We start from the raw sequence: 25,767 nt of genomic DNA, 5'->3' as shown, positions 1-25,767 counted from the left end.
TGAATATTTATTCAAAATAATATTCACACCACCTTGTTTTCTGTAATTATTTGTATTATGTGGCAAGAACTTCAACCAGGGATCAGGACCCTTTTGTGCTAGGCACTGTACAAACATGTAATAATATGTTTTTTAAAGCTGCTGCCTTCAAAAGCATAAAATTTTAGCGTGATAAGATACCCCATCCCCGTGCGGAAATTTGCATAGACTTGTTTAAACTGGGTTTCCAGAGACTAGGAAAGCAAAGAACGAGCTTTTATCTTAAAAAGGCTGCATTGAAACTGACTTGGGTCCTTTTTTCTAATCCAGCCAATGGATTTGTGAAAAGGTTGGAAAGACTTTGGCCTACTTGGGCCACATATGATGGATAGGTTTTATTGTTTAAGTTTTCTCTGTAATGTTTTTACCTTAAGAATAAATGTGCTGGCTTAGAAAGGGCTGTGTGTTAACTTGTAACTGCCAGCAATACACCGTTGATAGCCCTGGGAGAAAAAGGCATTGGCACAAGCTCATGCAGGGAGATGCACAACCTTAAAACCCTGGTCAGGAGGGAGAGAAATGCAGGGCTCCGCCAAGTGGGGTTACAGCTCTGAAACTGACACTTAGTACATGAGGAGAGACAACAGGTGGAGAGAACAAACAAACAAACAGGAATGAAAAGGACAAAATAACAGGGAAAAGAGGGAGGCTATTTGCAAGAATATCTGCAAATACTTTTTTGCTCTGTTCAGCAAGCTCTCAATACAAGATACTGAATGTTCACTGTAGACCTTCTACCTTCTTCCCCCCCATGAGAATAACCCATATATGGGCCTGGAAATACTATGAGAATTGAGTATCATCCTAAGTCTTCTGGCACGTGAGAGAAAACCAAAGATTTCCCCCTCACCCCCCCTTCTCTCCATGTTGCCATCTCTTGAACGTACAGCTCATGTAATGTGCTCTCCTGGCCACTGCTGATCCCACAGTTCCCACCTCATCCACCGCCCCCACATCTGAGGAGGCTGAACAAGTTAAAAGTAAACTCCACCTACAGTAACTTGAAAGACTTTGGTGTGCCTTTGCAGAGAAAATATGGCCAAGCTTCACAGGCCCTCACAGCCCTAGATCATTCCTCTTCCCAAGGTGGAACTCTACAAAACCTCTCTCATAGCTGAGGGCATGTCTCCATGGAGACCCTAGACTAGATCTATACTACAGCAGCCTAGTCACAGCCCTGCAGCTGTGGCACTATAGCATAGACACTTCCTGCATTGACAGAAGGAGTTTTTCAGCCTATCTGGGTCTACAGTGGGGGTTTAGTGAACCTAACCAAGTCACACAGGGCGTGACATTTTTCACAGTCATAAATGACTCAACTAGATTGATCTAATATTTAGGTGTAGACCAGGCCTATATGCATGGGAAACAGGGACATAAAATCTCCAGCACATTAGCTTGTCACACACTAGCTGATCATGTGGACTCTGCTATAGTGTACTAAACATTGTGTAGTGCACCTAACATGCTGCTTTTTTCTTTACCTCAGAGTATACTACAGAACTTTTAGTGCACAGTAGCAGGGTCCACATGACAACTTAATGCACAGCAAGCTCCTGCACTGTACCTTTATACCCCAGCTTTATGCCCACTAAAGACAAGTCCTGAGTGAGAAGGAGGAAGCCCCTGGACTCTCTTTCCCTCTTTAGCCCATCCAAGAAATACAGCCAGAATCTCCTTACTTTTCACTATTTGCTGATGTTCCCTTATCTTCTTTTTCTAATGAATAAAATACATAATTACCTTTAGGTGTGTTGTGATGCTTAAAAGGAGTTAGAATTATTATTCTGATAGACTTTTGAACAATTCTTTGGGTTTTGCTATCCTGTTAATTGCTTCCTGAATATTATAAAGAATTCAAAAAGTAACTTGTCTTTTATCTATGTATTCAGTTTCTTTTGCCCATTAATCTATCAGTTATTTTGGTTCGTGGACATCTGCCTCTCAAAATTAGACCTGATCTACACTTATAAATTAGCACTGCATTGCTATGGCACTCAGGGGTGTGAAAAATTCATACTCTGAGCACTGTAACTATGTCGACCAATAGCTGGTGTAGCTGTGGCTAGGTTGATGGGAAAATACTTCCATTGACTTAGCTACCACCACTTGGGAAGGTGAATTCTTACAGAGATGGAAAAACCTCATTCGTTATTGTAGGAAGCATTTATACTATGGTGCTATAGTTACAGCACCCACAGAGTAGACATGGCCTTAGTATTTGTAATATCATTGCAGGAATGAAGAGAAACTTATTTCTTCCATTGCGCGGTTTATTGATAGGTATAAGATTTAGAACCAAATGCACCTTGTGCCATTATTTACACCAATGCAAAGTAATTACGAAGTGGCCGTAAAATGCTAACATTCTAATTTGGCAGTATTTTACAGCCACTTTGCACTGGTATAATGTTTACACTAGAGGCAGGGCAAAGGCCAATCTGGGCCTTAGGGTACTGCATCAGCTCTCATTTTTGAGGGAGAGAAAGGAAGGAAGGAGCACTATTATGTGTTAGTAGTAGCATTGTAGACTCTTAACATTAAAAGATTTTTTAAATATTTTGACAATTTTTGCAGTCTATTTTATGAACTTTGCATTTTTTTGCCAGTGAAACAAGACTGATCAGTTTCACTTTCTGATTCTCTAACACAATACTGTCATGTCTGGGTTTCCAGTACCAAAGTGGAATGCTTAAAAAGGAAATAAATCTTGCTCTCATACAAACATTTCTTAAAAATTCATAAAACTATTCTTAGTCCTAGTAGATTTTTTGCTAAATCACTTGACATTTTTTTTTAGAAGGTATGAAACCTCAAGTCTTTTCAAACTAAATGCTCTCAAGTCAAATGGGAGCTTGGTGTTTACAAAGAATGCAAATAGACTCACCTCTTCTATAATCTTGCCTGTACTGTTACTTCCCATGAGAATTCTAGCTACATTTTCTTTGACTGAAATTGGGGATTATAGTCCCCACTTGCAAACGCTTGAAATCAGTTGCTTAAAGTTAAGTGTGTAATTACTCACATGCTTAAAAGATCAGCACACACAAGTATTTGAAGGAACAAGATCTATACTTGAAACTTTAAATATTTTAAAAAATTGTCTTTCACCTTTATTTGTTAGGCCCTTATCATGCTGCCACTTAGGGATCTTTCAAGATACAATACTGGGTGCCTCCTGCAAAAGTGCTATCTGTTGTGAACCCTGGCTACAGCGAGCTTCTTAAACCATGGCACCGAGACTGAGCAGTGCAATATATAATTGCAGATGTTAATTCTTATTGATCATCAAGTCTACAGCGCTCGAGCCTTCACATCATACTCTCTAAACCAGGGGTAGGCAAACTTTGGCACACGTACCAAAGGCAGCACGCAAGCTGATTTTCAGTGGCACTCACACTGCCCGGTCCTGGCGGCCACCGGTCCAGGGGGGCTCTGCATTTTAATATAATTTTAAATGAAGCTTCTTAAACATTTTAAAAACCTTATTTACTTTACATACACCAATAGTTTAGTTATATATTATAGACTTATAGAAAGAGACCTTCTAAAAACAATAAAATGTATTACTGGCACACGAAACCTTAAATTAGAGTGAAAAAATGAAGACTCGCCACAGGTCTGAAAGGTTGCTGACCTCTGCTCTAAACTCACAAAGTTCTGTCCTAGCTTGTAATGGGCTCAGTGTAAAATCTGGACAGGATCATCTGGGTACAGACCAGGGTCAGATTAAGTCATAAGCAGCTTCTGGAGTCACATGATGAAATTGGAAACTCAGCTTTAATTAAAAAAAATGTTTCTACCTAAGTCTGCAGACAGCCTGAAACAACAGCTTGAAGAGATATGAATTCTACCATTCACTTTAACTGAGTCCTGTTGTACACAACCTATTTGGTAGTGGTAAAGACTGTATCATTTCTATACTAAGAAAATTCCTCAGCTATTTGATGTAGCAGCTACTTGATGTAGCAGCTACTATGTTTTTAATGCATTTCTCTTTCAGTGCATTATTATATTTGTTTACTATCAATTTGTTGGGGGGGGGGTGAAGGAGAAGATGGAAGGGATGACAGAAAGAATGGGTAGACAGAACCAAAACAAAGGTAACAATACCTGGAGTATATTTTCATTTAGCACGTCTTATATTTCACTTAGATACTTGATGCACATATGCTGGCAATGATACCAGCAGAAGGAAATCCTTCTTTGCTATTCCTTAATATTCGGCCTTTGCTTATTTTATTTCAGTTTGGTAAAACTGTACTCATCTCGCCTGTTATTCTTTACTCCATTTCAAAGTAGGCTCAAAACACTTACATAGAGTAAGAAAATAACTTTGAGAGATGAATTTGCTGTTGGATTATGTGATAGTTTGACATTTACTTATGCACAGGAGGGAGACAACAAGGGCCTCCCAGGAAAGGCAACACATGCCTCAAATAGTCTACAGTGTGGTGGGCTGGCATCAGGTGGGGAAGGGGAAATATCTCTAGGGAGAGGCATATCTCTTTCAAATGTGCAGAGACATGCCTCTCTGTACTTGCTGTCCTGTCCCCCCCAGCTACCATTTACCCCACTTGCAAAGGTGCTGGCTCATGTAAAAAGCACCATATTAAACAATTTATGACAGCATTTAGGCCTACAAGCAGGATCCATTACCGAAGAGCCAGAAATTCCCTCCCCCTCCTTCTAAGTTAGGGGGAGGCAGCATGAAGCTTCTTCCACCACATCCCTATCAGGTCATTGTGTGGAGGTGGAACAGGACAGACAGTTGCATCAATTCAAATCCACTTCCCTCACAGGAGCCACACACCAGCACAAGAAATCAAGTCAAAGTACCTCTATGGTCTTCTCTTCAAGGCCATGTTGCACAGAACATCCTGCTTTTCAGCTCTCCACCTCCTGTATACCCTTCTGGAGGCTCAGCCTTTTCACATTTCCTTCCTAGGAGTAGGGGAGGTACCAATAGGAACATCTTCACTTCAGGCTTCGCACACTGGGGGAACTCAACATTTGAACCAACTCCATCCCCCCAAAACTTGAGCAAGAGGAGGTCTACTAGATAATTCTTCATCCCTCTTTACAAGGCTATACTCTGCACATATGCAGGCAGACAGCGGCCTCAAGTGCCTTCCTTTCCTGGAGCTACTAGCCCCTACACTGCATTCCAGGGCACTCTAATGAGGCAAATACATCTGAAGAGATTCACCTGGGTAGATGGTTGAGCAGCTGGTCTTCATGCAAGATTTAAAGGGAGAAGTCACTCATTAAATGCAGTCAGGATTCCTTCCCTTCCTTTTTTGGGGTAGGGTACACTTCTCTGGCTGAAGCTTCATGGGAGCTTACTCTGTGCTCCTGTGGGCCAGTGCAACACCATCATAACAGCTAATGTTTGCACAAGATGCCAAAATAATTTTATTATCACTACTAAAATATTAGGAAGATGTTTCTGAAGCAGTAAGTACAAGCCTAGAGCCAAAAAATGAAATATACTGGAATAAATAATAATCCAGTATAATCACCTATAATATGTATCTAGTGATGCATATGAACTGCTTGTATTTTGAAGAATTTGGACTACATCTAGACTCAAACTTTGCAGCACGGACTGATTCATCTTTGTAAAATGCATGTGTAGCAACATCCTATCCAAACTCTCTTTACCCTGGCAAACCTCAGATAGTTTTCAAATCTCATGGTTAAACCCTATTCTAAATTATGCTTTATGTGCCAGAATAAGATAACCCAGAAACTTCCCTAAAATAGAAAGCCTTGTTTACCACTTATTCACACCTATCACAGGAACTATAGCTTTCAACTTACAACCCTAACATGTGACCCCTTCCTTTTAAATGCATGACAAAGACACAAAATGTGGGAACACAACCTAAATAATATGGAAGATAAAAAAAATGCAGAAGTGATATTGGATTCATTTTTAACATTGCCTCAAGTTTTCTAGAACCTCTGTTCCATGACTGAGCGTTTTTCCTGTTTATTTACTGGGAGATAACAGCCAGCCTATGTGGGGTAGAGGTAAATCTAAACAAATCTCAGGGGAAACTCCAATAACGCTTGTGAAATGTGGAAGGAAGCAACCACGGAACATTTCACACTGAAAAGGAAAAGCCTGAGAAACGCATTTATAACTCAAACCGCCCGTTTGTAATGGACGCTGCTGAGTGTAACTCTGGGCGTAGCATGGCAGTTTCTTACAGGTGTGGTGAGTAAGAGCACAGTCCTCTCCAGGTTTTGCTCTCAGCCTAGGGCTGCCTGAAGGCTGGGGCAGGCAGTCTGCTTCGCCTGGAGAAGGCCCCATGGCGCTGCCTGTCCCACCCCCGATGCCCCTGCCTTGCTCTGGCGCACAGAATTGACCCACAAGCCAAGCCGGGGGAGGGGGCGTAGCCTTGAGGTGCAGGCGCTGCTCTCCGGTAGGGGGCGTGTGCGCGAGGGACAGGCAGGGGCGGGGCTCTATAGCAGGGGGAGGATAGTGGCGTTACGCGGCGTGGTGACGTCGTGGCGTGCGTGGGTGACGTCGTGGCGGCCTCTCTCATTCTGGTCCCGGTCTCGTCCTCGCTGCCGGCCCTGCTGCCTCTCGGCCTGTCCTGCCTGCGCCGCCCACCCGCCCCGTCCCCGCGCGATGGCGAACGTGGCCGACACCAAGCTCTATGACATCCTGGGGGTGCCGCCCGGGGCCTCCGACAACGAGCTTAAGAAGGTACCGGGCCGGGCGGGGGAGGCTCCGGGCCGGGAAGGCCCCATTTGGGCAGCCGGGAGGTCACGATGAAGCGGGGAGGCACCGGGCCGGGCAGCCGCGGGGCTCGGCCGGAATCAGAGCGGGCGGAAGGCCAGCCAGGGTCCAGGCCTCTAGGCTAGGCCGCGCCGTGAAGCCGGTTGGGGCCTGACCGCCCGGCCGGCGCAGGGGGAGTGACTAGGCCGCAGGGAGGCCAAGGCATCCTGCCGGAGGGAGCTGGGGCGCAGGTGGCCGGTGTACCTGCGGGGATCGCCAGGGTTCCCTGCCCTAGAGCAGCCTGCTCTTGTCTCCTTACTTGGTGCCCACTGTGGGGAGATGACCAGACTGGTAACTGAGCACCAGGTGGAGACACCCCCCCCCCCCAGTCTCCTATTCCTCTGTAAGGCAGGATCTCTGTGGTGCTTTGTTGACCGATGCCATCACAATTAAAGGTTTCAGCTGTAAAACCCGCTGAAGTGCAGTACGTTCCAGCCAGTACCATTGTCTGACCTACTTCAGCAACAGCACAGGCTCCGTTAGGGTCTTCCTGTCCCATCCCTATAGAGCTGATCTTTCCCAGGCTGAAAGCACCTAGGGAAAATAAACAGAGAAGTTGAGCAAGAGAGCCTAGAACATTGTAATCTTCATTACCCTGTACTCAGCGCTGACATCTAAACATTTATTGGTTACATTTAATATTGTTGTATACAAGCCACTCCTCCCGCCCCTCTCTTCTCCCCTCCCCCCAAACGGCACCACCCGTCACTTAAAAACTACACCAGAGCCTTAGTGAGAGAGCTACTATTCACAGCCTGTGATGGCTTGCAATGATGGGTGGTACTGCTACTGTGAACTATGCATCTCCATGTGATAGACAAATTTGTTTGGAGTGGGTATTGATCATTATGAAACAACAAAGTGGAGGTGTCTTGATGAAAGGAAGCTATGAGCTGATCACAGCCAAATATGATCAGACAGTCTACAGAAAGAAATCTGTTTAGGGTATCCTGTTCATTACGTGAATGGAAAACCTAGGAATACAACTGTTTAATACATATAAAAAGCACTTGTTATGTAGCCCAAAGTATAGATTCAACACTGCTTAAAATGTACTTTAGCAGTTAATGGTAAGGTTGCCAACTGTCTCTACCAGTGTCAAGCGTATCATCTCTCATTAATTAGTTTAGATTTAACTGAGTGTCCAAATACTGTAAAAGCAGCAAAGAGTCCTGCGGCACCTTGTAGACTAACGGATGTTTTGGAGCATGAGCTTTCATGGGTGAAAACCCACTTCGTCGGATGCATGTCCAAATACTGAGAACATACTAGCTACCCTAATACAACTGAGACAATGTATGTAGGTACTCTTTTAATCTGGTGTCAAGCCCTTATGCCAAAGCAGAAAAGAAAAGTGAAAGCAAAGCAATATAGCTTTATCATTATGCTGATGAGATGGCAAAATTATCTTCAGTGCTGATTAATTTGTACTAAGTACTATCTTTTATCTTCTAGGGCTGCAGTAGAATGCTAGGGTAGGCCTAGATCCTGAAAATACTTCTCTGATTAATTATGCACTTGAGTAATTCCTTTCAGCTGAATGGCTCAAACTAGCATGCTAAAAATAGCACTGTGGCTGTGATGGCTCCAGCAGAGACTCAGACTAGCCACCTGAGCTCAGACCCAGAAGCTTGGGTGTGCTCAAGAGCCCAAGTAGCTATGTCCACACTAGGTTAGGAGGCTTGCTCCTAGCTGCAGTGTAGACATACCCATAGTGATCTACTAAAGGTTTGTCTAAACAGGGATGTTATACGAGTATGAGCTAAGGTATGATTTTATTTTTAAAGAGAATTCTTTCCTGGGTGCTGGCTGGTGAGTCTTGCCCACATGCTCAGGGTTTAGGTGATCACCGTATTTGGGGTTGGGAAGGAATTTTCCTCCCGGGGCAGACTGGCAGAAGCTCTGGGTGTGTTTTGCCTTCTTCTGCAGCATGGGGCACAGGACACTTGCTGGAAGATTCTCTGCACCTTGAAGTCTTATAAACCATGATTGAGGACTTCAGTGGCTCAAACACAGGCTTGATGCAGGAGTGGGTGGGTGAGATTCTGTGGCCTGCATTGTGCAGGAGGTCAGACTAGATGATCATAATGGTCCCTTCTGACCTTAAAGTCTATGATTCTATAACCCCTTACGTGGACGTTCTTCTGTGCCAGTATAAAAGTGACTTTTTGGTTTTGCTTATGTGACATATACCAGAATAAAAGTGTCCACACTGTGAGTTATACTGGCATACTCCATGTTGACAAGGCCTGGGGATTTTGCCGTTGACTTTTTCAGTGTATTCTAGAATATTTTGGTTATAATCAAGGCTCTGTTTTGTTACACTGGCTAAGTTTTACAGTAAGCATTCATATCCCCTCTTTACATTCATGAATGCAGAATATTTCATAATTACCCAGTGAAAAGATGGGTCTATAGTTATAAAGCAGTATCTACTCCTGGGGGATTCTGTGTGACTGCACACTGGTGCAACCATGGGTGCAGTTGAGGGGATTGTCCCCCCTACAAACAGAGATGAGGCGTGGGAGGGGGGACATGAAGTTACATGCCACTGTGCCTCCCCTTCCCCCCCTCCCCCCCCGATTTCTGCAAGCACGTTGCTGCCCAGCCGAAGGAGGCTATGTATGGGCTCCGCTGACTCTGCAGCTGAACTCTGGGTCCTACTGCTCAGCTAAATGTCACCTCTTAGATCCTAGTGCCAGTTTGTGCTCCCCTTCTGTGTGCTGGGATCCTTCCTGGTTTTTGTACAACAGTGAGTGCTGGTATTACAGCTGGATAAAGGGGGGTGGGAGAAAGAGGCAATGGGGAATGAAGGGGGGGGGTTGAATAGGGCAGAGGGAGGGGAATGTGGGAGTGGGGTGGTGAAGAAAAGGGATAGGAGAATTGTAGGGGGAAGCAAGAGCCCAGCATGCGGCATCCCATTGGCAGTAGCTGGGGCTCCTCCATTAAGCAGGCCCATTGAACCCTCACCCTGACAAACCCTCCACCTGGATCCCTCCAAGCCCCACAGATCCCCATTCCCCCAGCACCTGGACCCCCCTACAACTCACTCCCCCCCCAAGCCTCATCTCTCCACACGCAGACCCCCTGCTGAGCCTCAGCCGTCTTCACCTGGATCCCCTGCAGAGTCCCATTGTCTCTGCATCTGGAAACCCTCCTCCTCCCCTAAATGAGCCCCTATGCATCCAGGTCTCCCACTGAACCACCCATACCCAGATTGCCCCATGCAGAAACCTGTCACCCCATACTTGGATCCTGCTGGTCTGAGCCTATCCACCCACAGCTGGTGCACCTGGCACAGTGGGGCAGGGCCTCAGAGTGTTTCTATGTCAGACCCAGCCCTTGCACTGCGTCAGGATCAGGTGCAGCCTCACTGCCGAGTTCTTGTACCGGGGGAGGTTGGATCTTCAAGGTGATCTTCCACCTCATTGCAGCCAGTGGCCTGTGCTCTCCACTGCCAGGCTGGGGCCATATTTATTTATTGACAAATAAAATTTGCAGAATTTTAAAATATTGTGCACATAATTTGTAGGTGCAGAATTTTAAATTTTTTGACACAGAATTCCCTCAGAAATATCATTCTGGTCATCCTTGCACAAAAGAGGAAGATGTGTTCTCTACCCCAAGAGCTTTTAGTTTAAATTAAAATAATACGAATATAGTTCAAATGCAGCATTCTCAATAAATAGGTCAGTGAAAATGATGTGGAGATTTTATGTAATACTATACTATAGAAAGGAAAAACCATGTGTAAACCCTTCTCAGCACCCTGCTTTTTCTTGTTCTTGAGAAGTTTAGGTCTCTACTCTCTGAGCAGTTACCTTTTTTAAAACTTCTATTTTTAAAAATAGAACCCCGTTGCCAGCTCTGTCCGCATATCTATTCAAGGGACGCCATGATAGGACCTTAACACATCAGCCACACCATCAGAGGCTCATTCACCTGCACATCTACCAATGTGATATATGCCATCATGTGCCAGCAATGCCCCGTGCCATGTACATTGGCCAAACTGGACAGTCTCTACGCACCATACATCTGATAAAGTGGGTTTTAGCCCACGAAAGCTTATGCCCATATAAATGTGTTAGTCTCTAAGGTGCCACAAGTACTTCTCATTGTTTATATTAGTAAAGTTTCTTTCCTCTAAATCACAAGTAACTGTTATGACTCATTTGAGACAGTGTAGTGAAAACTTCCCCAACTAAATTCAGCTCCATAACTCTGAAGTGGTAGCAGGAAAATAGGTTATGCTAAGCTGTGTACAAAACATTGTTACTCAGGTACAGCCTTCTTAGAGAACCTACTTTACTTCCTTGTGCTACTGTTTCAGAACAATAGAGTTAAAATATTAGAGTCCACATACTTTTGTCCATGTACTTAATTCAAAGTGGTGCTAAATCTTCCTTGAGAAGTATGTAGGGAAGAGAATGAAGAAACTATCAATGTGGATTGATTGGTTGGGTTGGGTGAGAACCTGAGGCAGCCATTTTGTTGATGGACTCCTGAGGGGTATGACAAATCAGGACAGGATTTACATCCAACATGATGGTTTAATAACTGTGGTATGGAAATCCATACCCTCTAGCTAATGGTAATCCTCACCTCTTGTTCAAATTTAGAAATTACATTTTTATATCAGTAATGAATGCTGTATAAAGAATTGGTTGAGTTGAGTTTCAGTGTAACTCCTAAACCAGAATACAGAAAATCAACAGTTAAATGCTAGTTTTTGTAGTATTTCAGTTACTCTATGCACTGCATTAATGTGCCAAATCCATAAATGGGTAATTAATACTGAATCTGTAAAATAAAATACCAGGTACTTTCTGTTTTATTGTAGAGGACTCAACTCATTTGTTTGTTCTAATGGGCATTTGCTTTATGGCCAGATTCTGACCTTGTAATATTTTTACCCGATTATTGACTTAAGTAGGTGCTGGTTGCACACTTACAGGAGACATTTGTATCTTTCTCTGAAGAGTACAGGTTCAGTTAATCAACTTGATTTATTCTGAAACCTGAAATCCATCACAGACTTAATGATTTGTGTTATTTTTTTGTCAATTAGGCATACAGAAAGCTGGCCAAGGAATACCACCCTGATAAGAATCCAAATGCAGGAGACAAAGTAAGATTTTTTTTTTTAATATTGAAATGTATTTATTTGTATTGCCATTGTATTTAGGGGCATCAAACAAGAGATTCAGGGCCCTGCTATGTTAGGACTTATTCATATATACAGTAACAAAAAGACAGTGACACAAAGAAATAATAATTTAGGTTGTGGCCAAGGACAAAGTAACATAAAAATGAGTTGTTGTATAGTAAGCAAAAGCCTCAATTCACCACCTGCCTAGCTGGGGTCAGCTGGCAGTGCTTTGAGGCATTGTTGGATAGGTGAATGTTTAGGAGGTATCTGAAGAGTAAGGCAGCAGTTTTGCAGAGCTTTCTTGGAAGTGTTTTCCACTCATAAGAGATGGAAGTGGAGGTGTTTGAAAGAGATGCAAACAATGAATTCAGGGTCACCTTCAAGGTAAAATAGATTAGATGTGCAGGGCTCAGTTAAGTAACCTGTCTTGAGAGATGAAAAAAAGATGTTTCAGTGATGTCTCAAATGAGTTGGGTTAACATGACAGAAAAGTCGTCTTAACACTTAAGAAGACTAACACATCTGGAGCTATGTTAATTGACTGTGTAGACTACAACAGGTTATTGTTGTTTTAACAACTCTTGAGGGTACTTCAGTTGTTAAGCTAACATGATTAAAATACCCATTTTGTACATCAAGACAGGACCTTAGACCTTGTCTAGATGACAACTTTAAGAGTAACATTAATACTGTTAGCTAATGTGGTAATCACACATACTTAAATCTCAGTCTTGACAAGGCCTTGGGGGTAAAGTTAAGAAGCTTGTACTTGAGCATTGAAGGAGAAATCAGTAGAGATGTCAAGAGGATGATGCATTTATCCTTCATGGTAAAACGGAAGAAAAGAGTTTGGATTCATACAAGCACAGCCAAATCTACCTGTTGTAAAGGTCAAAATTTAGACTGCAATGGAACTTCTGATGTGGAAGAGTATTTAAGGTTTTACACTCCCTCATGCATAAAAGCATAAAGTGGGACTATAAATCAGATGCTAGCATTTCCTTTGTGACAATCTTCCAAGTAAATCTGTTTTTATGAACGTAAAAGTAACTCTCAGGCTTTTTTTCCTGACTTATTTTTCAGTTCAAAGAAATAAGCTTTGCCTATGAAGTTCTGTCAAATCCTGAGAAACGCGAGTTATATGATCGATACGGAGAACAGGGCCTTCGAGAAGGTAGTGGTGGAAGTGGTGGAATGGACGATATTTTCTCGCACATTTTTGGTGGTGGATTGTTCAGTTTCATGGGTAATCAGAGTAGAAGTCGCAATGGTAGAAGAAGAGGAGAAGATATGATGCATCCACTTAAGTGAGTATCTTGATACTGTGATTCTTCTAACTTAAGTTTCCAAAAAGAAATGGTGAAGGTGAACCTGGTTTGATGATCATTGATGCTCTAGTGGGCATCAGTTCATTCAAAAGGTCTCTACTGTTTCCAACTCAAATTAATTGAAAGCGTTACTTCTAGATTTCAGCAAAAAAGAAACTGATCTTCCGGCATTACAAGTTTGCCTTTGGTAAGAGTGTTTTAAAAGAATAATATATGTGGCTGGAATTTCAAGTCTTACGGTCCATATCTTATTAGTCAGTGTATAAACTCTGCTTCTTTTTATAAACATTTAAATCTTGCCTGTTCTTGACTGATTTGCACAAATGACTGTCTAAATTATTTGATCCTAAAGTTGTTTAGTGGGACATGTTAGCCTTCCAGCTTCCTAGTAACGTGGTGATATGTGTTCACTATCTAACCCAGGGGTCTCAAACGGCCCATGGAGTTATTTGCTGAGGGCTGCCAAGCTCCCCGTGCCCCTCTCTCCCCCGCATCCGCCCTCCCAGAGTTATTTCCTGCAGCTGCCAAGCTTCCCCCCCACCGGCCCCCCCACACTGCATCCCCACTCCTTTGCCTACTTCCAGGTGCTTTCCAGGAGGGAGGGGGGAGGAATGAGGAGCTGCGTGCTCAGGGGAGGAAGCAGGGCAGGGGCGTGGATTTTTAATATCCCCGCTCATCTTCATAAGCCTACACCTTATTTTCACTGCTGTTTTCTGCAGGCTGAGCAGCTTCTTTCTGACCCCCACCGATGCTGTACTGTGGGCTAAGCCACTCCTCACATTAAGTGCTTAGTGTAATATCTGTTTTGCATGCCAGCTACTTCGTCTAGCAACTAGTACAGTACAAACAAACTATAAATTAGCTTTTGTATTCTCATAACTCTTTTTTAGTTGTTTCTTTCTAAACATTGACACCAGAAGCAGTATTTTGCAGTTTATTACTGAATGATTTCTGAAGTCTCTGGAAATACGCAAAATTCTGAACTAAATGTTAGACAACTACTTTTAAGTGGCTTGACTGTACTGATAAGAGAATCAAATGGTTTTAATTTTTTTTCTAGTGCTTTAGATACCTTGTAATCCAACATTAGCAAATCTGACTGCTAAAGTGGTCATGGGAACAAACCAACAATATATCAACACAAACACTTTTTTCCAATGGAAATGAATAAGACAAAATTGAACTCCTAGTGTGAATTCTTAAGGAAAATATTAAACTATAACTAACTATTATCCAGAACTGCTAGGAATTGTCTTGCTTGTGTTAACCCATCTGAGACTTGTTTTAGATCTCCTCCTTTAAATCCTTCTTAATTCTTCAGGCGACTAGGCTAATTTGTTTCCTGTTGGCCTCTACTAGAGAGCTAACCTCAGCTCTGACTTCTGACTATTCTAAAGCTTTTCCTTGCAGTATGTACATTTACAGTGGCATAGTTTCTAATGGGATTTCACCAGATGTGAAACTGTTCTGCAAAGTCTGGCTTAAAATCCTAAAAGATAGGGGTCTGTGTTTTTAATGACTGCTTATCTTAATGTAGTCTTTGTTACAGTGTCAGTGTACAGAGTTTTACTTGCTCAAAAACTTACTGTTTAATGTCTCCTCTACATATGGCTGGGTTTTTGGCTTTTTTTTCAGAAGTATTTCTAGACAAGGCTGAAGGTCGCTGTGATCTTAGTTTTACCATAAATTGTCTTAGACAGTAGCTTGTACCTAAGCTTGACTATTAAAATGACTTTTTCCCGAAGTGATTAGAATGCTAATACTGGACAACTTTATTTTCTAGAGTGTCTTTAGAAGATCTATATAATGGAAAGACAACCAAACTACAGCTTAGCAAGAATGTCCTTTGTAGTTCATGTAATGGGTAAGTTTTATATTTTTCATTAACAGTGCTAGAACCTCTTGGCTGATTTTACTCTTAAATGTGTTAAACTGTTAATTCAAATTGGTATATAGCATGAAGTATAGTAGTTCTTCATGTGTAAGCTAGGAACAGGTTCAAGTATTGAAGCATGGAGATACCAAAATCTAACCTATAATGCAATTAATAGTTCTCTTTGTAAAATCTTGAAAAGACATCCTCTGTATCTTAGTGATAGATTAGCCTAATTGCAACTGACATTGCTGCATCAGTGCAATTGGCGGTGTAAAACTTAAGTTTGGTATTTATTTTCCATATATTCTCAGTTATAATCTAACTAACACTTTCCAATTTAGTCAGGGTGGGAAGTCTGGAGCTGTTCAGAAGTGTAGTGCTTGCCGAGGTAGAGGTGTACGTATTATGATCAGACAGCTGGCTCCTGGGATGGTTCAGCAGATGCAGTCTGTGTGCTCTGATTGCAATGGAGAAGGTAGGCCAACTGTTTCCTGTGCTTTTAAAAATGTTTAATGTGGTTAGATTCTAGATTCAATTGTAAATTGTCATATCTCATCTGGAGAATTGCTGATTTACATGCATTACATGCATCTGACGAAGTGGGTATTCACCCACGAAAGCTCATGCTCCAATATGTCTGTTAGTCTATAAGGTGCCACAGGACTCTTTGCTGCTTTTACTGAATTAGATTGTAATTAGTGAAGTTTGATTTTTAGTCTGTAAAAGATATTTCTTCATGTATTGGAACAGGAACACAATTTGGCAAAGTTTGTAGTCTGTTTAGGGGAGGATTGGAACCTGAATAGCAGGTGCTACTCCTTGGAAATATTTGGACATGCTTGCCCCAGTATCTTGCTGTCTGGTGCTAGCACTATAAAAACCATTTGCTCTTATGGGATAAATTTAACTTAGCATCAGGATAGATTGAATTAAATCAAAATATTTTAGAGCAATGTTTTGCATTTGTTCATTTGAGTTATTTTCCTAAAGAAAGGGTGATTGTCATTTATTTGTAACCATTGAAATACGTTGATTAGCAACTTATATATATCCTTCCCACTAAATTGGGTGCTGCTTCTTGTTAACCAGGGGATGCGCTATATCTATACACTGAAGCAATTAGGAAGCTTAACTTGAATTCAAATTTCTAATTTTTATGTTAGAAAATGGTGAATGATTCATTTCTTATTTACTAGACTAGTTTTTTCTTTACATTTTCAGTCACTCTCTGGATGGAAATTTGAATTCAATTAAATGCACTAAATGGCGTTATTAAATAAAACTACCTTCAGTGTGCTGGAAATATAACAAATAAGTTAATGGAAGCAGTTTTGCATTTACATTTACTAAACAAAGGAAGTATTATTATCTGTAGTTAATAATTGAATTGATTATTTCCGGGGTCATGTCCTTCAATATTTTAGAGCTAGTAGACCTCATCCTCTTTCACCTAGTTTTATTCAAAGTCTGAAAGAGAGGGGAAAAGAAAGCTTTCCTTCAAACTAGGCACCAAACATGCTGCTTGATATTTTTTATTTTAAATTATAATGATTTTAGTAAATTTCATCTCAAATTTAGTTTTAAATAGATTGTTAAAAAATAAACCCGTATTTAATTTAAAGTTCTGTAAATATCATTGATTTTTTTGTATCCACTCTTCTCAGTGTTCCAAAATATTATCAATTTATTTCTCCTTCAGAAACAAATGTTAAAATTGACATACAACTTAGTGTTCTTAACTTTCTGAAAGATGGAAATAATAGTGTTACATTCTATATTACTTTTGCTGATTTGGGCACGTATGTGGTAGTGAATTAAACATCCTCTTCCAGGCATATATTTCCTGGATCTTTCTTAATTTACGCAACACCACTAATTTGTCTGAAATCATGTGCTTGTACTACTTATGATGTAATAGCTGAAAATGCTGAGCTGAAATAAAAATTTAGTTTTTAGTCTATTTTTATTCTATAACCAATCAAACTTTTTACTAAATAATTGAAAGACTCTGTGATTTCCTGTTTTTAGCTATTTTGTTACTTTGCCTGATTTAATGTAAATGCATAGTTCCAGTAGGACTGGACACATCTGGTGCATAGTAATGTTCTGTACACTTGTTTCACATAGGAGTATGGCTTTAATTTTCTGATTAGCTAAATATCTGAACATAACAATTGCTTCTGCTTGCAGTACTTAAATAGAAGAAGCAATAAGCACTGTACCAGCAACTGAAGTGATGATGGGATTGTACAGGATATTTTTCTTAGAATGTTCTGGTTATTGTGGTCTACTATAATAAGGCAGTTCCATATTAAAAATCTGCCCTTTAAAAGTATATCCAAATAGGCTACAAAACAAAAAAGCTCGTAAGAAGTATTGGATATTTTTTGGATAACCACCGTGCAGTCTTCTAGAAGGCAATTCTCCTGCTAAAGGTGAAAGGCAAAGCACAACTGTTTGTTCTTTACTGATGGTCAAGATGTAAAAAATGCTTTAAAAGTGAACATATACACTAAGAATGTCAGGTCCTCTTTGCAGGAGAACCTGAATGGTGGTGTCACACTAAGCTATAGCCTGACCTGCTGCTTTTTGTCTCTCCTCTCCCTCGTGTCCCCGTCTGCCCCCACTCCCCCTGGTTACGTCTACACCTACAGTGATGTCTCACCACCTGTACAGGTATAAATAGCAGTGCAGATGGTGAGAGACAGCTTAGGTGAGTGGAGTGCCCTACGTACCTGAGCTGCCAGAGGTCAATACCCTACACTGCTCTCTACACACTCAAGCAGTGCCTCCCACTTTTACACTGCTATTTTTAGCTGTGGAGTTTCCTCCCGCCACAGTCTGAAACTCAGCCTCCACACCCCAGAAAGGAGAACTGCACCTTAGTTTCAGTTTTGTCCCATTACCATTAGGTTTCTTAAAGATTTTTCATAGGTTCCCCAAGCAAAATGAGGAAAGGAGGAACCTGACTCCTTATAACTTACTTTTTGTTTAGAGGTGGAGGGGTCCGTTTTTATACATGAAGAGCAATAAAAGCCACAGACAAAGCTTATTTTGCCTTGCAGTTTTCCCTTAAATGCTCATGCTGTTTGGAATTGGAAGTCATGGTTCTTGTTCCATCAGGCTTACAATCTGAGTTCTAACTCCTCTTCCATCCCACAAAATGATTTTGAAGATCCCATGCCTCTTAGTGCCTTTTGGGTCTCTTGCTTCTCATTAGGAAAGCATTAGATTAGTTTTCCCCTTGTGGGGCACACTAACACTGAAAGAAAAATTTTTCCAAGGTGATTTGAGATTGGGGAATGTGCCCAAGAGAACCAATGTACGGTAAAATAAGCGGTACTGTATCCTCAAATAAGGAAGAAAAATATTCTTAGATTTTTTCAATCCTTCTTTCTCTAGGTGAAGTTATTAATGAAAAAGACCGTTGTAAAAAATGCGAAGGGAAGAAGGTGATCAAAGAAGTAAAGATTCTTGAAGTCCATGTAGATAAAGGCATGAAACATGGGCAGAGGATTACATTTACTGGAGAAGCAGATCAGGCCCCAGGAGTGGAACCAGGAGATATTGTCCTCCTGCTCCAAGAAAAGGAGAATGAGGTAACTTGTGACTTAATAGGTGAAGTAAAGTTGGTGGGTTTTTTATATTCCTTAGCAATATTTAACTGTAGGATTGAGTACAGACACTTACAGTTACCTAGATTATGTTAAACAAACAATTGAGGGAGAGAAACTGAACGTACACATACATGGCTCATTCCTAGTGGTAACTGCTATAATTCTGAGCTAGAAGGTTCTGTCTATAGATATGCAGAGGAGCATACCAAGCATCCGGTTCTCTCAATATGGTCATAAAAAGTTACTTTCCTAACTGAAGCAGGGTTTCCCTTGGAAGACGTACCACTATGAATGTCCTGTCCTTGTTGTTGTGCACCTGCTTCAACCCTGGCATGCAGTAAGTAAAGCTGAGTATAAAGCCAGCTGTTTGTTTTTTTTTTTCAAAGGCTGTCAGATGAAAATGGGGAATCTCCCTCAATCTTCACTTGCTGTAAACTGCTCTCTGCTTCTGTTAACCTAGGAAGTGTGACAAAATTTGGAAATATTAACTCAGATCAGTAGCATGGTCATGCTGATATTGCAGTCATCATAGGACCCCACCTCTTTTCTACCCAAACTATAGACCTGCATTTGGCTAATTGCATTTTTATTCTGTCTTGGCACATCTATATTTCTACACAGTATATACTTTGGAGAATATTTTCATACATTTGAACTAAGTACTGTAAAACTTATTCTGACACAGTACACTATGCTAAATTACTGGAATATGTTATTTAAGGAAAGTTGCAGTATACAGTAAAGTCCAGAAGAATGTTTCCATGCTTTAATATGGTAACTATTTTTGGCAAAGTTCAGCGCATTAGGTAAAGTAACATAAATGATGGTTCAGTATTATGAAAACAGCATATAAAACTATTGTGTGAAATTGTGGGGTGCAGGCTGTTCATTTTCCAGTGTTCCATAAACAAAATAAATAATTGTGAATTAAAGTTCATACATATTGCATTGATCAAATTCTAGTCATTGTCCGTCAGGAAAGCTTTGAATTAAAAACTGAAGTAATACAAGTATCTGAAAAATCTTTAAAATGATTCATGCTTGAGTAGCACTCCAACACCAAAGCACTTGACCCAGCCTCTCCTACAGCTGTCTGTCTGGTTTCCCCTTGTGCTTAGTTGCAACTTTGTGCTCCTCCCTACCTCTTGGCTGTGATTGGGTGAAGGGAAAGGAAAGCTACTAGGATAAGCAATGTGACTTCAAGTGTCAGGTACTAGTAGCACTAATGACAGGTCAGATATTCCAGGATTTGAAGCAGAGGCCTTCTGAGTCTTGGTCTTCTGATCCAGCTATGTCTGCTGCTGTACTGTCTTGTACACTAAAACATATTGTGGCTTTCTCCTTTTTGCGATGACCATGTTTACTAGTAATGCTTAGGTCAGTCCTCAGTTGCTTTTTAATAAGCATGTTGCAGTTCATGAATATGTGGACAAAAGATTGCTAGCATGGTGGTGAAATGGTGATATTGTAAGGTGTTTGTTTATATGAGCTTGAGAGGAACCTAAAGCAGCAGTTCTCAAACTTTTTAACAACCCAAGGACCTCCATTTTGATTTTAAAATTTTTCGCACACCTGCAGATACCCTGGTCAGCCCAAGGCCCCACTCCTGCCTTACCTCCACCCCATCCCTGTTTCTTCCCCTTCCTCCCAGCGCCTGCTGCATGCCGCTGAACAGCTGTTCCCCAGCATGTAGGAGTCACTAGGAGAGAGAAGGAGTTGATCAGTGGGGCCAGTGGCCCTGGACATGATTCTGCCCCTTCCCCTGAGTGTGCTCTGTCCTCACTCACTCCCAGTGCCTCCTGCACACTGGGGAACAGGTGTGCTGGGGGTGGGTGGGGGAGGAGTTGATCAGTAGGACTGTTGGCCCTGGACATGATTCAACCCCCTCCCCCGAGTGAACCCTGTCCCCGGTTCTCCCCCTCCTTCCCAGAACCTCCTGCATGTCAGGAGAAGTTGATCAGTGGAGCCCACAGCCCTAGACTTGATTCCGCCTGCTCCTCCCCCTCTCTCCTAGTGCCTCCTGCAGGCTTCTGAACAGCTGTTCCCGGGCATGCAGGAGGAGCTGGGAGGAAATGAGGGACTGAGATGGGGGAATTGATCAGCAGAGCCCATGGACGGCCTGGAGTACCCTCGCAGACCCCAGTTTGAGAAATGCTGACTAAAGTATTAAATCATTTTGGTACCATAGTTTCAGTGTACTGAAAAGCTTCAGCAAAGGTGAATCTTGAGGCCTGAATAGCTCAACTGTGTGGTATTGAAAAATGCTTCTCAGTCACTTGGGTGACTTCTTCCAAGATGGGAGAAACTAAGACATTGGCAGGTTCTTAAATTTGGGTTTAAAAGCTGAGAAAATGACTTTTACCTGAATGTGTTTGAGTTTGTAGGTAACATGAAATTACTAAAATTGTCATGGTTGATATGCCAGCTGAGACTAATATATCTCCTGGTTCCAAAAACTACTTGCTCTGGGGAGAAACTCTGCTGTCTTTTCACAGACATCAGCATAAAACTGTTGCAGTATTTTATTTTCAAGGACAGATATTAATGCTGAAGAAAAACTTTCCAGCAAGTCTTTTCTTGCTGTGCAAGAAAGGATAACTTTGAGGATGAAGTCATGAACCAAGTTTTATATACTGTTACACTAAATATCTGTATGTTGTGAGCAAGCAAGTAGTGAACAACTTCAGGTATCTCTAATAGAGTTGTGAAGGGGAAAAGGAGCAACCTTTCTGGATTCATGCCAATGGGCTAACAATCCTTCATTCACTTCACACCTCTGTAAATGCCTCATTACAGATCAGTTAAAGCAGCTGTGATCTTGATTGACTACATAGATGACCATTAAAACAACTATACACAACTGGTTTGGGCTTAGTCCTGAGGACTTGGAACTACACTCCTATTTCATGTATACCACATGACTAAGACACTTCCAGTTTGTCTGTTGCACTGAAGATACTTCTGAAAGACTTCATGCTAAAGTTAACTGAATGCTTATAAGGGCTGCAGCACTTTAGCAGTGAGTCTGAAGTACTACTCTAGTAAAATAGCTTAAAGCCTTTAATTGTATGTGGACTGTCTTTGTGCTCCTCCCCCCTTTTTTTTAAATCTGAAAATAATGGCATGATCAATAGCTAGCTTTTTTATGAACATTCTGAGGCTAAGTGAAATAGTCTTTAAATATATAATTTTGTTACCTAGTCTCCATTGTGTTGTGATTTTTGTCTTTAGATAGGAAGATCTTTGGGTCAGGGAAAGACTCAGTCTGTTGTATAGTCACTCAGCATTTTACAACTCTAATTTGTTTCTAATGAATATGGAACCAGAGTCACAGAAATATATACTATTGCATATTGCACAACATGCAACTCTTAGGACCTGCTTAATTGTGGAAAGCTATAACTGGTGTAGATCTGGAGTTTGATCCTTAAGTGAGTGCTAACTTTCGAAGGCAGCAATTTTATAATGTATGGATTTTATTACTGCAGGATTATATTAAGAGACACTTCATTGTTCCCAAGGACTTCTGTAAGTAGAACTAAATAAAGAGTATCTTTGCCTTTTGGAGGATATAACGAGTGAATTGTTGGGGAAACCAGGGTGTGTGGACTGGTGGAGATCTGGCAGTAATAAGTATTAGAATGCAGATGATGATGATTAATGTCTCATTCTTAGGTGTTCCAGAGAGAAGGAAATGACTTGCATATGACACACAAGATCGGACTTGTTGAAGCATTGTGTGGATTTCAGTTCACATTCAAACACCTGGATGGACGTCAGATTGTGGTGAAATATCCTCCTGGAAAAGTAATTGAACCAGGTAAACCTTGATTTGATATAAGAATTTATCTAGATACACATGTGGTTGTACTATTTGAAATGTTGTATCAAATTATTCTCATGCTCTTGCAACTTGTAGCCGTTGTCATAGAAATGCAGAGACGTTACTTCTGTCAGACAGAAAGCTGGTACAGTTTCCTTTAAACTGATTAATCTTTTTCTGCCTTTAATTATAGGTTGTGTTCGTGTAGTTCGAGGTGAAGGAATGCCACAATATCGCAATCCCTTTGAAAAAGGAGATCTTTACATAAAGTTTGATGTGCAGTTTCCTGAAAATAACTGGATTAGCCCAGAAAAGCTCTCAGTAAGTATTCTGTCAGTTTGATCAAAAATGTGTTTTTTGAGATGTGGTGTCTTAAGGGCTCATTGTATGGTGCCCCATGCACTTTCTGTCCAGTAGTTATATTTGGATTTGAGTACAGCCAAATTGTTCTTTCAATGTAGTTTATAATGCACAGGTGATTAAAAAACCTTCCATTGAAGTTGGTTAGTTTACATGAAAAACCACAGGAGGATTGGTGTTCTGGGGTGCGAGTGTAATATAAAAGCATTTGAAAACTCAATATAGTAGCTGTTACTAGACCAGAGGACAAATGAAAGAAGGTGGCTGCTGTTTTGATTTGACTCATCAGTTTTTGATGACTATGGCTTTGTGTACATGAGACAGTTGTAACAGTTAAAAGGACTGATTTTAACCAATGCAAATTGGTTCAAACACCTGCTGAATTTTAAGATTGCTAATCCATGTATGATAGGTTAAGTATGTCTTACATAATTAACATGAAGGTCCCCACAGGGGCTTGCACTTGTTTTTTTTTTTTAAAAGCCTTTTAGTTAAACTGGTGCAACTTAATCATGTAGAGATGGCCTAAGAATGAAGGGGAGATGTGTGCCAAATATTGACACCTCTGCTTTCTAATACACCAGTAACTATACTCCTTTTATTGGCAGGAACTTGAAGATCTTCTGCCATCTAGACCAGAAGTTCCCACTGTAATTGGTGATACAGAAGAGGTAGATCTCCAGGAATTTGATAACACTCGTGGATCAGGTGGTGGTCAGAGACGTGAAGCCTACAATGATAGTTCTGATGAAGAAAGCGCTCATCATGGACCTGGGGTACAGTGTGCCCATCAGTAAACATTTGTCTAAAATGTTGCACAAGGATTTTCTTTCAAGTTTTGCCTGACTTGTTTTCAGCAATCCAGTTGGATTGTATAAACAATCCAGATGAACTGATGGACATCTATTGCTGTATGTGTAACCTTTAAATTTAAATTGGTCTATAGTATCTACAGAGTGTATAATTTAAACTAACCACAAAGCTTACATCTTCATTTTGACTGTTCTGTAGCAGAATAAAGCACTTGAAAGGAAGACGAGACTCCTTTTCACATGGGTTTTAAGTTTGTCCTCGTATCTGTGCTTGATTTTTACCAGTTGTGTAGATTTTAAGTTTCATATTTTAAATTCAAATTCTACATTGTAAAGTTTGTGTACAACTTGTCCTGAGGCTGGGGATTTGGCTGCACCTGCGTAAGCTGCTACAAATAGAATAATGAATTTCATAGCCTGTATCTATCATTTTAGATGCATGGTACATAAATGGGCTTTACACATAATGGGTTTAGAGCTGACTGGGAACAAGGAAGACTAAATTAGAAGTGGCTGTAAAAGTTTTTACCATCTTGTGAGGTTTCTGAAAGTAAATAAAAGCAGTTGGTGTATAATATACTCCCTTCCCCTTGTCACACTTTTATTTATCTACAAGGATACACTAAACTTGATTCTAATTGGTTAGTTCCTTTGTATTTGTTTTACTATACTGCCTCGGAGTCCTAGTACAATGGCATCCTTGTACTTGACTGTGTCCTGTACAACCTTCGTCCCTGCTCCACAGAATTCACAATGAAGTGAAAAACCATTTCAGTGTTGAAGTACCTCTACCTGCATGCAGATTTCCTTATTAATCCAAGTATTTTTAATTTATTAACATAAGAACTGGTTGGCCTGCACAGATAGTTTCAATCTTTCACTAGAATTCCTTGTCTTCTAAATTTTTTAAACATGCATGAAAAGATGTCACCTCTCAATATGGAACTAGAAAAATAGCTCTGACATCCAAAAACAAATGCTGTGTCTTCTCAAAGTTTTAGAATTTTGTTCCTTGTTTAACAGCTCTTGGCTTTTAGTGCCCCTTTGCTATTAGGTAAGTCTTGGGCTATTTATTTGATACTGTCCTTAGATTAGCAACAAGGCTTTTTTGACATCCTTCCAGAATTGAAGATGGGTAACTTCAAGAATTTCAGACTTCAAGACACAGACTGTATATGGTCACCTAGCCTAACTCTTGGCATAAACAGACCCTTGCGGTATGTCTACGCTATGAAATTAGGTCGATTTATAAAGTCAAATTTTAGAAATCAGTTTTATACAGTCGATTGTGTATGTCCCCATTAAGTTGGTGAGTGTGTCCTCACTACTGTGGCTAGCATCGACTCAAGGGAGCGGTGCACTGTGAGAAGCTATCCTGCAGTCTCTGCTGCCCATTGGAATTCTGGGTTAAGCTCCCAATCCTTGATGGGGCAAAAACATTGTTGTGGGTGGTTTTGGGTACATGTCAGTCTCCCCTCCCTCCTTCTGTGAAAGCAACCGCAGACAATTATTTTGTGCCTTTTTTTCCTGGTTACCTGTGCAGATGCCATAGCATGCAAGCTTGGAGCCTGCTCAGCTCACCGCTGCTGTTGTGAGCATTGTAAACATCTTGCACATTATACTGCAGTATGTGCGTACCTGGTTAAGAGACTGCAGCACAAGGACGATTGGGAGGAGGACATGGACACAGATGTTCCTGAAAGCATGGGATGAGACAATTGGTACATCATGGTGGCAGTGGGGCTGGTTGAAACAGTGGAATGCTGATTCTGGGCCTGGCAAACAAGCAGAGACTGATGGGACTGCATAATGTTGCAGGTATAGGATGATTCCCAATGGCTGCGAAACTTTCGCATGCATACGGCCACTTTTCTGGAACACTGTGAGTTGCTTTCCTCTGCCCTGCAGTTGAGAAGCAAGTGCTGATAGCCCTGTGGAAGCTTGCAATGCCTGACTGCTCCTGGTCAGTC

The 25,767-nt window shown here is 41.2% G+C and overlaps 2 protein-coding genes across 3 annotated transcripts in view; one reads left to right on the top strand and one right to left on the bottom strand.

Annotated features, from left to right (window-relative positions):
* Window positions 1–25,767, bottom strand: part of LOC127034347 (borealin-2-like) — a 189,665-nt gene that overhangs the window by 144,849 nt on the left and 19,049 nt on the right. Inside the window, exons 10-11 of one of the 2 annotated variants that reach the window (XR_007769357.1) lie at window positions 19,086–19,258; window positions 7,287–7,363 (exon numbers count right to left, since the gene is read on the bottom strand). Coding sequence is in view for 1 of the 2 variants with exons in the window: in XM_050923106.1 (XP_050779063.1) it covers window positions 19,217–19,258 (42 nt within the window). In the remaining variant the exon portion in view is untranslated. Of the gene's footprint in view, window positions 1–7,286; window positions 7,364–18,790; window positions 19,259–25,767 lie in introns of those variants that run through there. The other variant, XM_050923106.1, reaches the window with a different exon arrangement.
* DNAJA2 (DnaJ heat shock protein family (Hsp40) member A2) lies at window positions 6,565–24,374 on the top strand. The gene is made up of 9 exons (XM_050923091.1): window positions 6,565–6,757; window positions 11,901–11,960; window positions 13,065–13,288; window positions 15,093–15,173; window positions 15,527–15,660; window positions 18,588–18,784; window positions 22,478–22,622; window positions 22,819–22,946; window positions 23,594–24,374. Exons 1-9 carry the CDS (start codon window positions 6,680–6,682, stop codon window positions 23,780–23,782), a joined length of 1,236 nt encoding a protein of 411 aa, XP_050779048.1. The 5' UTR covers window positions 6,565–6,679; the 3' UTR covers window positions 23,783–24,374.

The sequence above is a fragment of the Gopherus flavomarginatus genome, chromosome 14, assembly GCF_025201925.1.
Source record: "Gopherus flavomarginatus isolate rGopFla2 chromosome 14, rGopFla2.mat.asm, whole genome shotgun sequence".
Classification (NCBI taxonomy): Eukaryota; Metazoa; Chordata; order Testudines; family Testudinidae; genus Gopherus; species Gopherus flavomarginatus.
Note: the sequence above shows the minus strand (reverse complement) of the source record. Positions and strands in the feature narration are given on the sequence as shown.